General features: G+C 35.7%; 1 protein-coding gene across 2 annotated transcripts in view; it reads right to left on the reverse strand.

Moving 5' to 3' along the window:
• Nucleotides 1–15477, reverse strand: part of KIF18A (kinesin family member 18A) — a 35702-nt gene that overhangs the window by 17804 nt on the left and 2421 nt on the right. For both annotated transcript variants that reach the window (XM_061479178.1, XM_061479177.1), the window contains exons 4-11: nt 14457–14567; nt 9543–9740; nt 8370–8546; nt 7622–7696; nt 7231–7340; nt 2818–2980; nt 1835–1999; nt 556–677 (exon numbers count right to left, since the gene is read on the reverse strand). In XM_061479178.1, the coding sequence (XP_061335162.1) occupies nt 556–677; nt 1835–1999; nt 2818–2980; nt 7231–7340; nt 7622–7696; nt 8370–8546; nt 9543–9740; nt 14457–14567 (1121 nt within the window). The remainder of the gene's footprint in view (nt 1–555; nt 678–1834; nt 2000–2817; nt 2981–7230; nt 7341–7621; nt 7697–8369; nt 8547–9542; nt 9741–14456; nt 14568–15477) is intronic.

Here is a 15477-nt window from a genome sequence, read left to right on the forward strand (position 1 = left end):
TTACTTTTTATCATGTTTATGGTAACACCCTCTTCTCCAAGGGAGGAAAAGTAACATTTTCAAGAGACTGCTAATAAAGAACTGGGGCTTACCTGCAAATTCAGCTTCCACCCCCCCCCGACCTGTTCTGACCAGCTATATTACAGTTTAATAGTTACTATTTTTTATACAGGTAAATTTATTAACATCTACAATGCAAGAAATTAAAGGAGAACACAAACACTTAAAAAAAAACATCAGTATTGCTGTTCAACACAGAAGAAAGACACCTGGACCTAGTGAACAATTTGGAAAATCTATGAAAATAAGAAAATTAAATAAAAATAAGAAGCACTAGAGTATACCTGCAGTTTCTGTTAAACAACTGTGGATACAAGCCAAGATTTAATAAGTTATTATTATTTTCCATCCTACCTGAAACACAATTGTAACATTGAAGCTTGATAAACATTTTGCTTCAGTTTCAAGTAAAACTAAGTTCTATAGGTATGTCTTCTGAAGTTACCAATACCAGCATATAAATCTTATCAGACCTGATATGCAAACCATACTTACTTTTCTGTCTGCTTATAATGCTGATCTTGAAGGGACGCCAGAGATAACATATGCTTAATCTGAGCTTTCAGGTCCTTAACTTCTAGGTTTAAATGGCAATGCCGCAGATCTTCACAGAGTTCCTTAGGCAAAAGGAGGAAAAAAGCCCAAAATAACCCAAAACCAAAGTACTGCACATCAGACTGACAGTGAGAAACTAAAATTTAAACTGAAAGTAATATTAATTGATCCTACCTTGAAAAGTAAAGATGGAAATAAATCTATATTGTTCAAGTTTTATGGTGAAGTAGTATGATTTTTTCAATTTTAATTTACATGCATAAATAATGCTTTCTAGAGTCATTTGACCAACAGTGAATGTGCTGTAATTAGCATTAAGAATCCAAGAGGCACACATCTATGCATGCCCAAAAATACACTTGTCTTTTCCTGTGCTCTTGCTCCATATCAGAGTTTTTCAGTGACATTATCTGGGACAAAACCTTATTGTACTTAGCCATCTTTCTGAGGTTCCAGTTTCTTGAGATACCAGTATCCTGTTTGAAATATCCTAAAGATAATTTATTTTAAGGTATCAACACATTTTAGTCATCCCAATAAGAATACAGGTATTGAAATATATTCCAATATATGAGTCAGATCAGTGCTCACTGCAGTATCATTTAAGCCACTCCACTTGCTGGCTGAAACCGAAAGGCACAGAGGAGCAACACCCCAGCTGTCTTGTCTTCTTGTTCCTGTACAGACTGTCATCTCTTCTCCCAGCTCTGGTGCTTGCCTGAGGCCACACAGAGCTGACTCTACTTGCTAAAACTTGGCAGAGAACTTAACTTTCCACTTCTTTTCCCCTTCCCACTCTTCTCCTAGCACCCTCAAATGCTTTTTTGGCCAGGCTAAGAATTAGGTTGTTACATGGTTTGACAAGCATCAGGAGCTACTGTAAAGGCAAGACAAGAAGTGAATGCCCAGGAGCAGCATCAATACTGGCATTTATCTGAACTGCCCAGCAATAGCATACTTACTCCCCTTTAGCATGCAGTTTTGCACATCACCATCTACTTTCATGACCAAGGAACACTTGCACAAATAAGGAAACATTTTAGGACAAAAGAACAGAAACAATTAACGCTGGAATTGGAAATCACACTGAAAGAATGGCAGAAGCCATGAACAGAAGTGAGACAGAGATGGGGGGGCAGTAATTAAAATCTATTCTTAACTATAGTCAGATGTTGCCTATAATGCATGAAACCTGTACTTGAAATGAAAGGCATTTTACCTTTGGAATGCACCCATCTTGACCCAGTAGACGCATTTCATTCTCAACACGATGCAGCCAACTGGTATTTTCCTCAAAACGTTCAGCCTCCTCCCCTCTTTTCTGCTGTATGTGCACACAGTGAGTTCTAAGCATTGCAAGCTTTTGGTCCCTCTTGCAAGTGGCCTAAAAATCAGCATTTAAAGTGAAAACTTTCAAATGATGTTCACAAATACTTTTATTTATATATATATATAAAAATCTTTTTCCATACTGTTATACTTAACTGGGAATAACAAACTTTCTGCATTTCTTTTCAGTTTAATTAAAAGTTAGTAGCACAGTCTCTTCACAGACATTACTTTAAAACGTTTTCATTCCTCCCTTCCTCATTCCACACCCCCACCCGCGTCCTTTTCCTGGAAACCCTTATAACAGACAGCAGTGTCATTTTGTTATACCTTTGAAGAATAATACCTTTGATTTGATCAATTTCTGTTCCAGGACACAATTATCTTAAGTTGGAAAGACTGAAAAACTACTTGTGTGCATACAGACAGGCACACTTCTGGATACAATAACCTAATGATTTCTACTCAAGCATGAATATGAAGAAGGAATTTAACCTGCTTTGTTTTCCTAAAGCAATATGTCCTAACTCACTAAAGGATAAAATATCTCACAAAAGGAAAACCCTCTATGTTCAAGCATCAAAATTCTGATGCTTCTCTGAAATTTGACAAGGAAAAAGGCACAAAACCAGCACCAGCAAGTGGAATGAGGCAGTATCCTAGCAAGGCAAAAGAGACTCCTTTTCAGAGGACATGTATTTTGCAATACATTCTAAAAATTAGGACACTAACACAGTTTGTCATAGAGAAGTGACAAATGGTCTCATTTTGATCTCTAAGCATTAAGTGATTATATAATTACTTGAGCAAAAAAACATACATTAGTACAGCAAAACTAAGATGATACCTTGTAATACGTTACAGAAAACTCACCTTTTCTATTCTTTCTTCAGAGCACATCAGCTGAATTTGTTCATGACATTGTTTCTGGTAATGTGTCTTCAGTGCATTTTCCTTTATTTGCATTTCTAACTTGAGGTATTCTTTTCTGATTTCTTCACGGTTGGCAAACACACTTTTAAGGATTTCTTTGTATCTATTAGAACCAAAAGATAATAATAAATAATGGATTACTTATTGAAGACTTTTTTAATGACCATCTCCTTTGAAAGGGGAACTTTCAATTTGAGGTTAATGAAATAAACATACAAAAATTTAGAGGGAAAAAACGTATAAAGCCTGTTCTAGATGAGGACTAAATAAAGTGTCAGCACATCAGTAATGATTTTATGTACTTGAACTAGAAATGGGATGTGAATTTTGAAGGGGGACACTAGAAATAAGCCTTGTTGTATTTATGAAGATGACACTGGGATTCAAAGAAAAGATATCTAACTTATTCACACAGGCCTTATCTCTACCTTCAAAACAAACTAAATAGCCATGTTTTCTCCTTATACTAATTTATTAAACATATCCGACTACTGTAGCCACAGACACACAAGGTCTCCTTCAAAAACCAGAAGTCTTCAATTGCTCCCTTTCTCTGAAGTTTTGCTGTAGAATTTGAATCACCAATGGATGACAAATCAGAACATGCATCATGTTTTAACACATACTAACAGGTGGGGAAAAACACAAACTAATGATAGAAGGTACTTAAAACTTATTCTAAGGAGACCAATGTTTAAGTAGCCTCAAAATCTGCTTATTCCTAGTCTGCGATGTAAATGAGAATAAGAAGAAAGCCTAGAAGTATTACCATATTGCAATATAAGTTTCAGTGATGGTACTTTCTCACTTCAACTCCCAAATACTCAAAATGCAGTACAGAAGAGCCCAAAAAGATACTGCATATTTCAATAATGACCAACCTTGTACACAAGCCATGTCACAACATCCTACTGACATGTTAGAACTTGCCATAAGAATCAAGGCACAGTCTAACATGCTGTAGTGGTTTAAACTGAGCCGGTAGCATGCAAACGTTCTAAAGACATGCAATGTTTGAAGTTACTATACAGTGTTGAGTATAAACAGTAACAATATTAAATACCACACAAATATTATAAATTAACACATAGGTGCAACCAGAGAGCAAGTTGAAAAGACATTCTTGCCATGTAGTTGACTTCTTACCACTGTTTCAGAAGTAGCAATTCCATTACATAGTCTAAGACTGGATAATGGCAAGTCTTTCATTTTAGTGTTTTATTACTGTCATTTTAAAAGTGAACAGAATTAACAAATGAATTCTTATGTACAGTTTTAGAAATTCTACAGTTTTAGGGTTTTACTTAAGCGTCCACATATCTAGGTAAATTATGTACTAAAACCCACACAGAATTTAGACATAATATTTCTTTAAGGTATAACATAGTCAGCTGCAGAATATCAGATTTCTTACCCTACACTGTTACTATCTATACAGTCTGCACTACTATAGTATCCATAGAAACGTGGTTCCTCCCAGCTGTCTGGGAAACACAGCAATACAGAATGAAGGTGAATCCTCTCCCTCAATTTACTTCACAGTAAAACCCTGGTCATAAGGTAAGATTCTGTGTACAGTCAGTGTGAGGAACCATTACAGGTAAAACAACTCTGTGTACATATAATGATCAGTGTCCCAGATATAGCATCAAGAAGCCGTTGCAAAGCTCTTGCCTTGAACTGGATTCATTCCTTGAGTAAGCACACTTCTATTCTTATCTCCACCCTCTCTTCTTCACTTAAAAATGACAGTGATCCTGTAGGCATATCCAGGCTATGAACTCTGTGCTGCCTAGTCTCAAAGAGCTTGTGGACCTCTCAGTGGCAGTTCCAGTGTCCACTGCTACCTCAACAGGCTCAAGACTACGGATTGGCAGGCAGTGTATGACCAAGCTTTAGACAGAGGGAGCAGGAATAACCTATGGTTTTGAAGAAGCAAGTGGTGTAATCAGAAAGTCTCTTCCAGGTAAAAGTAAAGCAAAAATAATAGGTAGTTGGACTGAAATATAAGACTCTGAATAAGGCTCTCTACCCTGTCCCAAATGGAAGGGAAAGGACAGAAGAATATCTTCAAAACCTGTAAACAAACATGGGGGAAATGAACTCATCACCCATACCATCAGTAGGATGAACCTGACAGGATCCTTGTGAGGAAGAACACAATGAAACATCCACTTCATTGCCTGTATCTAGAGGGATTTGGATAAGCTTACATGTGTGTGTGTACAGATATTTCGGAAGATTAACACCCTAACATTCTCTAACCAAGAAATCTTGGCATGGAATGTGTCCAGAATTTTGAAAAGACATTTTGGAGACCTTGCCTTTGACTGACTCTTCCCACACACAGAATGAAATAAAGGGCAAATCACAAGAAATTAAATTAACCTTAAAGATTTACAGTGCAAAAATATGCAGGAAAACTGTCAGAACTCTCAATATGGCTTGGAAGCCTACACTTCTTTTGAAACTTAAATAAAAATAAACCTGAATGAGAGGTTTATTGAAACCTCTGGACGAAGCTCAGATAGAATTTTGCTTTGAATGGGCTTTTACCAAAGTTTTTCAGGTTAAAAAATACCACATTCAAAAGGCCAATAAGAAGTTAACTGAATAAATCTAAGTAATTCTCAGAAATACGTGGTGAAATATGCAGAGATAGATCCAGAAAGACTTTCACACAAAAACCTAACCTTCTTATGGAATAGATTGACTTCTGCAACAAATTCATATATCATGTCTTAGTCTGTTATTTTTTGTGTGCACTCATGAGAGACTGTCACATCAGAAAAGATTGACAGGAACATCACCAAGAATAAAAAGAGACCAAGAAATCTAAAAGCAATAGAAAGTGAGGAACCTACAAACATAAATTAACTGTGTGGAAAGAAGAGCTTTAAGTTCTTGCCTCTCTTAAACCTAGCACAAAACTTATTACCAAAATACTATCTGGCAGCAGCAGCTATCATTTATGCAAACTACATTCTGCCCACCCACAAAAAAGACCTGCTAAGTAGCTTTGCTGAAAGCTAGCATTCATATGCTCTTTCCTGCTGCTTATATGTGTTGTCTGCCCAATTACTTAAACTAAAGTAGACTGTGAGGAGAAACACCACCATTAGAACTTAAAGTATAGTTTTGGAATTTCAAATTAAGTTCCATTTGGTAACATGTTCCTAGAGTTATTGATAAAGAGCCTTGTAAATAATACTGTGCCTCTCCTCAAAACCTATTACATTGATTTTAGAAGTCTAGATTGACCACTTTATTAATACCTTCAAAACTATAATAAATTACTCTTACTTGTGAGACATTTGCACATTTTTTGTGTCATGAAGATAAGCTTCTTACCAGAAAAAGGATTTTTTCCTGTTATTAGAGGACTTTGCCTGGTTTTAAAAAAAACTGTGAGATAGACTTATTATCCCCTAAGTAAGATTGCTCTATAGACAGATCTATCAGGAAGCTTTTATTGCTATTAAGTTCAACTCATTTTCCCCTTTCTTAAATGCATTGTACTTCTGTATTACATAGAACTCAACTTTTGCTACATTGATCATTCCATTTCTGTTGTTAGGTTATGGCTCAGCCCATATATACAGACCAGTGTCATGGCTATTTAGTAGTTTGGTTTGTTTGCTTTGCGTTCTTTACTATATTTTTTTGCTCAAAATAGGATAAGAAATTGATAAAATTTATATTTGATGTTATTCTGAAAAAAAGTACTTTACACAACCAAGATTAAAGAATATTGTCAGTTTTCTCCAAAATTGTTAGCTTTTGTGGTAGAAAAGAACTTCTTAGCCCTACAAAGATCTAGCGCTTCCTATGAAAACACTTTTTCCAACATCTTTTGTATTATTAGCGGTAGAATTCCATCTGCATTTTAATACAGAATAATATCGGTAGCCTTAAAAAAATACCCCAATCTGACATGAGATTTCTTCATTACAATAACAAGGCTATTGATAAGCTTAAAAAAAAAAATCTATCTAGGAAATACTTCATAAGAAAGTACCTAATTGATACAAGACCCTTCAACACTGATCTCAATTGTGATGTCAGAACGAGTTATGTCAGCTTCTTGAGGACTACAGTTACCCTGCAGTGTTTTACTGCATTTTCCTAGAAGGTTAATATCAGGATATTTCAAGTATATATTATTTGCTTTGTTTTAAATCCACCACCAAGCTGTTCTGTAAAGAAGTGATAAATTATGCAAAGCCACACCTAGCCTAAGTAAAGCAATGCTAAAAATGAGGAAACTTATATTAGAAAGAGTTGTTTTATGAAAGCTTTTACAAGTTATGCAAACCCCAATTTTGAAGCAAGATTGTTATCTGATTCACTTACCTTTGTGTTATCACTTGTTGGTTGTTTGAAAGTACTGCAGCATCAGGATTTCCAGGAATGCTTCCTTGCTTTTCTTCATATTCTCTCAGTTTCTCTTTTAACATTAGGATCTAAACCAAAAAAGATACCTTTTAGTTGGAATATAATGGTTATGTTTTTTTTAAACCTATTGTTCTGAGCTTACATCTTGAAAAACTTCACAAACGTCAGTAAGCGATATTCTTAGAGGACAAAACATCTTGCTTCTGCAGACTATAAGGCAGAATTAGGACAATACTGACATACAGGTTTAATCCCATAAATACATATTCATGTTTTTTATTCAAAGTTGTAACAATTAATCTCTCAGACTTTTAACAATAGGGTTTGGTTGTTTTTTTTTTAAACATACCTCTTTCTTTTGTTCATTGCAAATTTTAACATACTGGCTTATGTGACTGTCCAAGCTAACAACATTGCTCTTCAACTGCTAAAGAAAAGGAACAAGTTAGAATTTAAGAGGACTCCTTCATGGTTTCCTGCATAATAAATACATTGTCTGTAAGTACTACCTATCTATACTTGTACTGTATTATGAAGAAAGGGGTGAATAAAATCCCGACTTGCACAACAAAACTGACCCCCAACTTCTGGAGTCACCCGTTGCACTCCTATAACCATTTCCCTCAACAGAACAATAAAAAATTATTTATATATGTACACACATTTTGCACTTGTTCAGATTAGTTTTACTATTTTATGTCTATCTTCTGCCTTTTCTTATAAAGGCTATCTTTACATTTGCAACATGTGGAAACTACAGTCAACCTGTATTACATGGAAAAAATTAGGAGAAACACTCTGATAAAGTAGTAAGATACTAAAACTGAGTGCACATTCTACCAGCTAAGAATTATTTCTAAAATTGATGCTCACAAAACAAACTTCCAAACTGGTAGCATCATCCCACTAATGAAGCTATGTTGCTTTTAGGCCAGAACTAGTACCTCCATTTTTCACTTATCTGAGTAAGTTAAGAAACACGAGCTAACTGAACAAAATTTTAGGGCAGAAATGAAGGTAATTACAGTCTTCTAAAATAACTCTCTCAATACTCTTTTGTTGTACTTTGATAGATCAATAAATACCAACATACTCACCGAAGACTTGATATCCTTTGCTCTGTTTGCATACTTAAGAGTATTATATGTATCATCATAGAACATAGATGATGGACTAATGGCAGCTATCATTATTGTTCGGCAGTTTCCTCCAAGAGAATCTTTCAATAAGCGAGTGAGCTTGCTGTTTCGATAAGGAATGTGCTGTTTCTTACTCTAGAAAGAAAGTTGATATGCAATTTCTGGGTTAGTCAGCTGTGTTAGCCAGGTTTCTTTCTGATGCCCAGGTATGTAACTATTTTTGTGACGTGGGCAACTAACAGGAATGGCAGACTACATTAAACCACTTACAGTTCACAGAATAACAGAGGTTGGGAAGGACCTCTCAAGATCCATTTAGCCCAATCCCTCTGCTCAAAGCATGGTTACCTACTGTAAGCTGCCAAGGTCTATGACAGCTCAGGTTTCAGCTATTTTAAAGGATAGAGATAACACAATTTTTCCAGGCAATCCAAAGCAGGGTTTGTAAAGGTTGGTTTTTTTTTTTCCTCCAATCCTGTATACAGAATCTTCATCTCACAGTACCCCAGTTAGATCACTACTACCCCAGTCCTCCACCAAGTAAGTCAACATCAAGAATCTCACTTTTGGTCCATGTACAGATTTCAAATTCTGCCTCCCACTTCAAGATGACGATGATAGACCAAAAACAGTGTAGCTGTAAGGCAATGGACTTGTCCTTGGCTAAAGTTCAGGAGGTTTTGTCCTTCTTCCGCACAACTGTCCCCACTCCTTCCCTTAAGTTAGTGAGCTAGTTGACAAGACTAATTCACTACTGTGAATGGAATGGGGGCTAAAAGGCTGTGAGTGTGGGCGTATGGATGCGTGCACCACCTATCCAAGTTTGGATAGGCGTTTTCTCTTATAAGAGCTTCCTCCCCTAAGATTAAAGGGCATAAGCGTCCAGAAAAGTCTTTGTCTTAACAAGGCTATATATTCACTCATGAGATTTTCTCTACACATGCTTGATTTTGAAAAATGTGGTTAAGAAAAGGAGGTACGTTTACCTTTGACACTATCCTTAGGTGGCTTACGTTACTTTTGAGAACTTTCCCATTGGGACTGTGAACTAAAGTCAATGAAAGCTTACCATTTTTCAAAGTATTTTCAGAACACGATGAGGTGAGAACTGCATGGAAAAGAAGCACATACCTTTGGATCTGCCAAGGCATTAATGACATTTCCCAGAGCTAGCAGGGAGCGGTTAATATTTGCTCCTTCTCTAAAACGGGCCCCCTTGGCATTTGTCACACTGGCACGTTCAGATCCTGCCAGGTCAATGAGAGTCATTTTGGCGATGCGAACATTTTGATTGATACTGGCTGGTTTATCTTGCTGCCTTAGATAAATCTACAATAAAAAAAAAGAACATATTTAAAAAGTAACAACTAATGAGTCTTGTTACTCTAAGTAATAACTTTATTTCATGGTGTAATAACTGTTTTCAGAAATACTGGCATCCTTCTCAGAATCCTTTCAGTATGCCTCTAACACCAATAGGCAGTTTGGCCTAATGGGAAATACTGAATCTTTCTGACACTGACCCCTTAGAACTTGCCAGCTTCAGCTATTAGTAAGGAAAAAGAAGGTGGTTGTGGCTGCACTGGATTTGGTTAATTTTCAGCATAGCAGCCTGTATAGTGCTTCCATATTTGTGAACCCAACAGTGCTGGTGGCACATCAGTGTTTAGCTTTTGCTCTAGCTTTTTTGGTTTCTCCACAGTATTCATTGCTTGAGGACTGGCTGGATATCAGTCTGCCAGTGGCAAGTAATTGCTTCCCCCTCTAGCCCCTTCACTTAAGTAAAACAGGTTATTTCTCTTTCCTCTCTTTAGCTGCAGAGGATTAAGCAAGCAACTAGGCCAGGTCTTACCAAACTAGCAAAGACTGGAGGGTTTCAAATGAATTTCATAGCTAAAATAGCCCTAAATTCCTCAGCAGTCAAGATGTATAACACACTATTTCACTTCAAACTGAAAAAGGTCTTAATTTCTTCAAAGCACCTTTAAGAGTATACCGTAACTATATACGTAGGGACAGTCCAGGAAAAAGGCTGAACTTTCAGTGATTTAGACTTAACTGTAACTACCACTAATAAGGAAACAATACTCCTTTACTGCTGTGAACAGATATATTACTCCAGGTTCTTCTGGAAAGCTGTTCCCCCTTCCTTCTTTCCTGAAATTTTCATGGTACAGGACATATATAAAGTAAATGCTTTTGCTTCCTTCTGCTAGTGAAGATATTCTTTCCTTGCGTTTATGAACAAGTAGGCAAAGCATGATAACATAGTCAATAAGAAGAATTACTGTTATCCTTAGATGGCTTTTACTTGTTCAGGATTCTCTAGAAATTCCCCCTTCAGTATTGACTGCCTTGCCATTTGCAAGGCTAATGGTTACTGACAGTTTCATGAACGCACTTTAAGACAGTGAATTGGGAAAGAGTTGCCTCACATGTAAAGGAATTGACAAATAAAGACAACGTCTCACCAGTTCTGCAGTTTTAAGCATTGCACATGAGCAGCGAAATCTTCACAGGAATTTATAACATCCAAAAAATTTACAAATAGTGGGAGTGAATAAAATTATCATACCTTGCCACTAAATACCTATATCAAATAGATATGTTTCTCTATCAAACAGTACAAGTAGGTTCTATTTCTAGTACAACACACACACACACACACAAAACACACCATTCCCCAGTACTTACCTTGGTATGGTACCTATTTCAAGCTAAGTAACATTCTACCAGAACCCAGTAATTATCATTAGTGAAGTAGGGAAAAGTGAAGTGACAGCCAAACTATGCTGTACAACACATCTTTTATAAAAATTCAAAAGATACAGGAGATGCCCCAAAGCAGGATCTTTCCTACTTCTCTGTCCGTCAGCAAAACATTTTCAATAAAACAGTGTGGCAATTGGGATTTTACTGTCGAATGCAGTAATTGCCTGACCTAGATAGATGTTTCAAGCCTAAGACAGATGGTACAGTAAGGCAAAAATCAGCTCAGAATGTCCTGGGACAGACTTTTACTATTTTGAGTCAGTCCCAGAAAAAAACCCTGCTCCAATAAAGTGAGCAACAAAAATCATCTCCAGCATAAAACAAATGAACACACCTCTACAAAAAGCAACTCTGAAAATAAGAGAAAACTTAAAAATGAAGAGGAATCAAGACAGCAATAGGTATTTCTCATAACTTGTACCTGTGGAAGCAAAGAGGCAATAAAATAAATAATAAGCAGGTAAGACATGTTTTGCTAAATGCCACAAATTCGTGGAAATAGAAACTGACACAAGTGGTCATTTTTAACACTAATTGACTAGTTTGTAATTACTTCTTACAGATGCCACCACTAATTGCAGATGAAGTATTTAAGAACCCACTTTAAAAGTGTATGGTTGTGAATTTGCTTAAATGAGTACACACTAATTAACATCTGTTAAGCTTCCAGTGCATTCAAGGGACCTACCTAGTTAGCAACAGTAATATTCCTTTCAAGTGCCACATGCAGATGCAGCATTTCTATTAAACATTTATGTACATTTTTCTAGATAAATGATTAATCCTCTCCTCCTCTCAAGCATAAAGTCACTTTTGTGAAAAAGGCTTAAAACCCATTCCCTCTGAAGTGTGCTATTATTCAAGGGCTGCACTTGTTTATCTCTGAGAACACAACATATTAGTAGATATTTGGACAAATCACATGTTCAAAATACAACTGTTTAACAAAACTAATCATTACTTTTACTAATACTTTGTGCACTTGGCAGAAAATGCAACTTAAGCAAAAGCAATTAAATATCTTGATTGACAGCTAGACCATCTCAAAAGATGAACACAACAGACATTCAGGATTACTTGATGACAGGAATAACTGAATTAGGAATACTCCAAAGCACACCAGAGAAAGGTTTTACCAACTCCAGTATCCTTCAACAGAATCAGTCTGACAGTTTTGGTGAATGAACACTGAGACTGAATGCTGAGTACAGAGAAGAACATGTTTCTAACCATGACATGGCAATGCCTGTCCTTTACATTGAAAGGTCCTTTGCTTCATGAGCAGGTTGTAAACATTAGATATTTGTCCATAAAATCAAGTTCAGTCAAGCATGCCATTTAACTGACTGCAGCTGTGTATGGAGATTGCCTAAAAGGCAGCCAGTGCTCTTTACACACTCAAGGGTACTTTGCTGGCCACTACTGTTACAGGGGCACAGAATAACAAAGAACATGAAGAGATTAGTCCAAGAATAACTTTGTCTCTCATCTCAAGCTCAAATACAGAAATGTTCACACTAGCGTAAATAATCTTAAAAATTCTAGTATCAACAACAATGAAACCAGAAAAAAATCATTCAGGACTTAATATTATGATCTACAAAAGCATATCCTTCTTGCTCTTTAAAGTCAGACGCTTACTGTAACAGTATTTCATTACCAAATGATTGTTATTAGTACGTTGTCATGCAACACACCAGTTCACAGTGTGTATATAATATGCACACAAATAAAAAACCGAAAGCTTGTTCATTTTAGAACATAAAATGAAAAGAATTTACAAAACCATTGAGCATAACAACTTCCATTCAGTGCATGGCAAACAAGGCTGCATCCCAAATATATTCATATATATCTATACACACACAGATTACGTATTTGCTATTCCTACAATATGTAAATACAATAGGATGTTTCTTTTCATTGCGTTTTTACTTATATTGCCAGAAAGAAAACAATCCTTTCACCTGCAAGCATTCATATTTGGTTTAATTTTCTTGTCTGCAAGCTGGAAATAGTTTCAAATGATAATTAAAAAAAAAAAGCATAAATACCATGCATTTTATTTTGTCAAACATTCAAACAAAATTGTAGTAAGATAATAGGTATAGTAATTTTGTCAGTATGGTTTTTTTGGTGCACGTGTAACATTTGCTAACAAGTAGATGTATCTACCATGATATCAATTCAAGACATATACTGCCTGTTATTAACCATTTCTCATTAATCTTGACAGTAGAGCTCTGGCATGGTAACTTTACAGCTAATTGCACTGCCATCATCTATGTCAAAATACAAACTTTTGCCCATAGTTATTAAGCATTGTCTAAGTCTGCAGGTACAGTTAAAAACTGCCTAAAAGTGAAACAGTTTACCTGTAATTAAAGGAATACAAATTTATTTTATTATTTTGCAACCCAGAATGGTAACATTTAATTATTCAAGATCATGTGCTTTGCAGTATGCACTAGAAACAGAAATAAAGGAATTTTAATTAACAAAACTGCTTTTTAAATATTATTTTTGGAAAGCATCACAGGTTGCATGTAAGAGGAGTCGGATAAGATGGTGGTTAGCTCTGGAGAAGTCTTAAGTTTTAGCAGATTGCTGCAACAGGTTTAAAAACGGAAACTAAAAATCAGCATTTCATTTTGATGACACAAGCATGTATATGGAGATATTTTCAGAGAACATATACTGCTTTAATAGTTCTAAAATTTGGTACATACAGGAACAGTAAGAAATTATTTTAGTATAAAAATCAACATTCTCCAAAGTAAGTGGAATGAGAAAGTACTACTTGAGATTCTCATTTCATAGTCAGACATATAACTTCAGTCTGTAAAATATTTTTCCTAGAAAAATGCTGAGCAATGGAATGAAACTAATAAGCATTCATGGTTTCATTAACCAGAAAGCATTAAAAAAAAAACCCCAAACTAAGACCAAAACTCCATCAACTTTCAGTTTATAAGATTGCAATATGGAAGTACATTCAAAGTTCAAGATTACAGCTTTTCAGAAAAGCTATTTCTTCCAAGCAATATTAGTTCAAATGATTGGAACTAGAGATATTTACACTAGAACAGATTAATTCAGTGAAATCACTATGAATCTTTACATATTTACAAGGAATAAGTCAAAAAGAACAAGATACTGGAAAACTTTATTCTCTAGCCCTAACTAAGACCAAAATGCTTCCATTGCATTCAGCTTTAATTAAAAGCTACAACTCACAGTAATGACCACTGTACATCTACTGTCTCATCTTACCTGAAAGACAGCATGGGACCGGGAAGAGGAGGCATTTACATCTGTGGGGTGCTGTGTTCTATTATTATTTCCATAATCCAGCATTTGAAGGATTTCCTCTGCTGATTTAGGCTTTATGGGTAGAGTACAAGATAAATGCACTTTTAGTCAACTGTAGGAAATTCTACACTGATCTAAAAGACATTAATATTCACCTACAGAAAAATAGAAGAACTTCAAATTTTGGTTATCTAAAAACTAAGAAAAATTTCCTGTTTTGAATTTGAAGTACTTCACCATTTGTACCTTACTGCTATTTAACTGAGAAAAGCAAGCACTTTAAAATCAGAGAATTTTTTTAGTGAAGAATTTAAACAAATCTGCTAAAGTTCTCCATCGTTATAAGAAGCCTTACTTATGAATGATTGACTTAATTTTTATTGTACTAATGTATTAAAAACCAGTATACTCAATTTTTCCCCAGGAGACGCAAGTTTTGAGAAGGACCGTGTTTACAGAGTGAGACAACCTAATAACAGTTTCCTCTTGAATCATTATTCCCTGTACACAAAAGCTGGAAGCTACAGAGCATGTAACACACGCTAAAAGGCTGCAGGAAAATAGGTCCATCAGAGTTATTTTCAGGTTCTGTCACTGACTTAGCCAAAGAATTGCTACACTGGCCTGGAAAGGCAATTTAACATGAAACTTCTCAAACAAGGCTATTTAAAAACAAAACCAACAGTAAGACATTGTAAGGGTGTAGAACACTTGAAGATGGCACTGAAGGCCATGAATTTATTGAACAAATGCCAAGATGTTTTAGCAAAAAACCCATATCTTGAAAGTAAGCATCCAACCAATGGTACCCATTTGATAATGAGTAATGAATACTTTTATCTATCTGTATTCAATATCAGCACTTTTTTTTCCCCACAACATGCTTTTGAATCATTATTTATGTTTGCAAGTTACTAAGGTATTGGCAATTATGGCCAGGAAGGAAATCACTTAGTTGGACAACTTCCACAGAGCAATGGGA

Source organism: Pezoporus flaviventris, unplaced genomic scaffold (assembly GCF_033815535.1).
Source record: "Pezoporus flaviventris isolate CSIRO_AGI_PZ_B2104156 unplaced genomic scaffold, CSIRO_AGI_Pfla_v1 ptg000143l, whole genome shotgun sequence".
Taxonomy (NCBI): domain Eukaryota; kingdom Metazoa; phylum Chordata; class Aves; order Psittaciformes; family Psittacidae; genus Pezoporus; species Pezoporus flaviventris.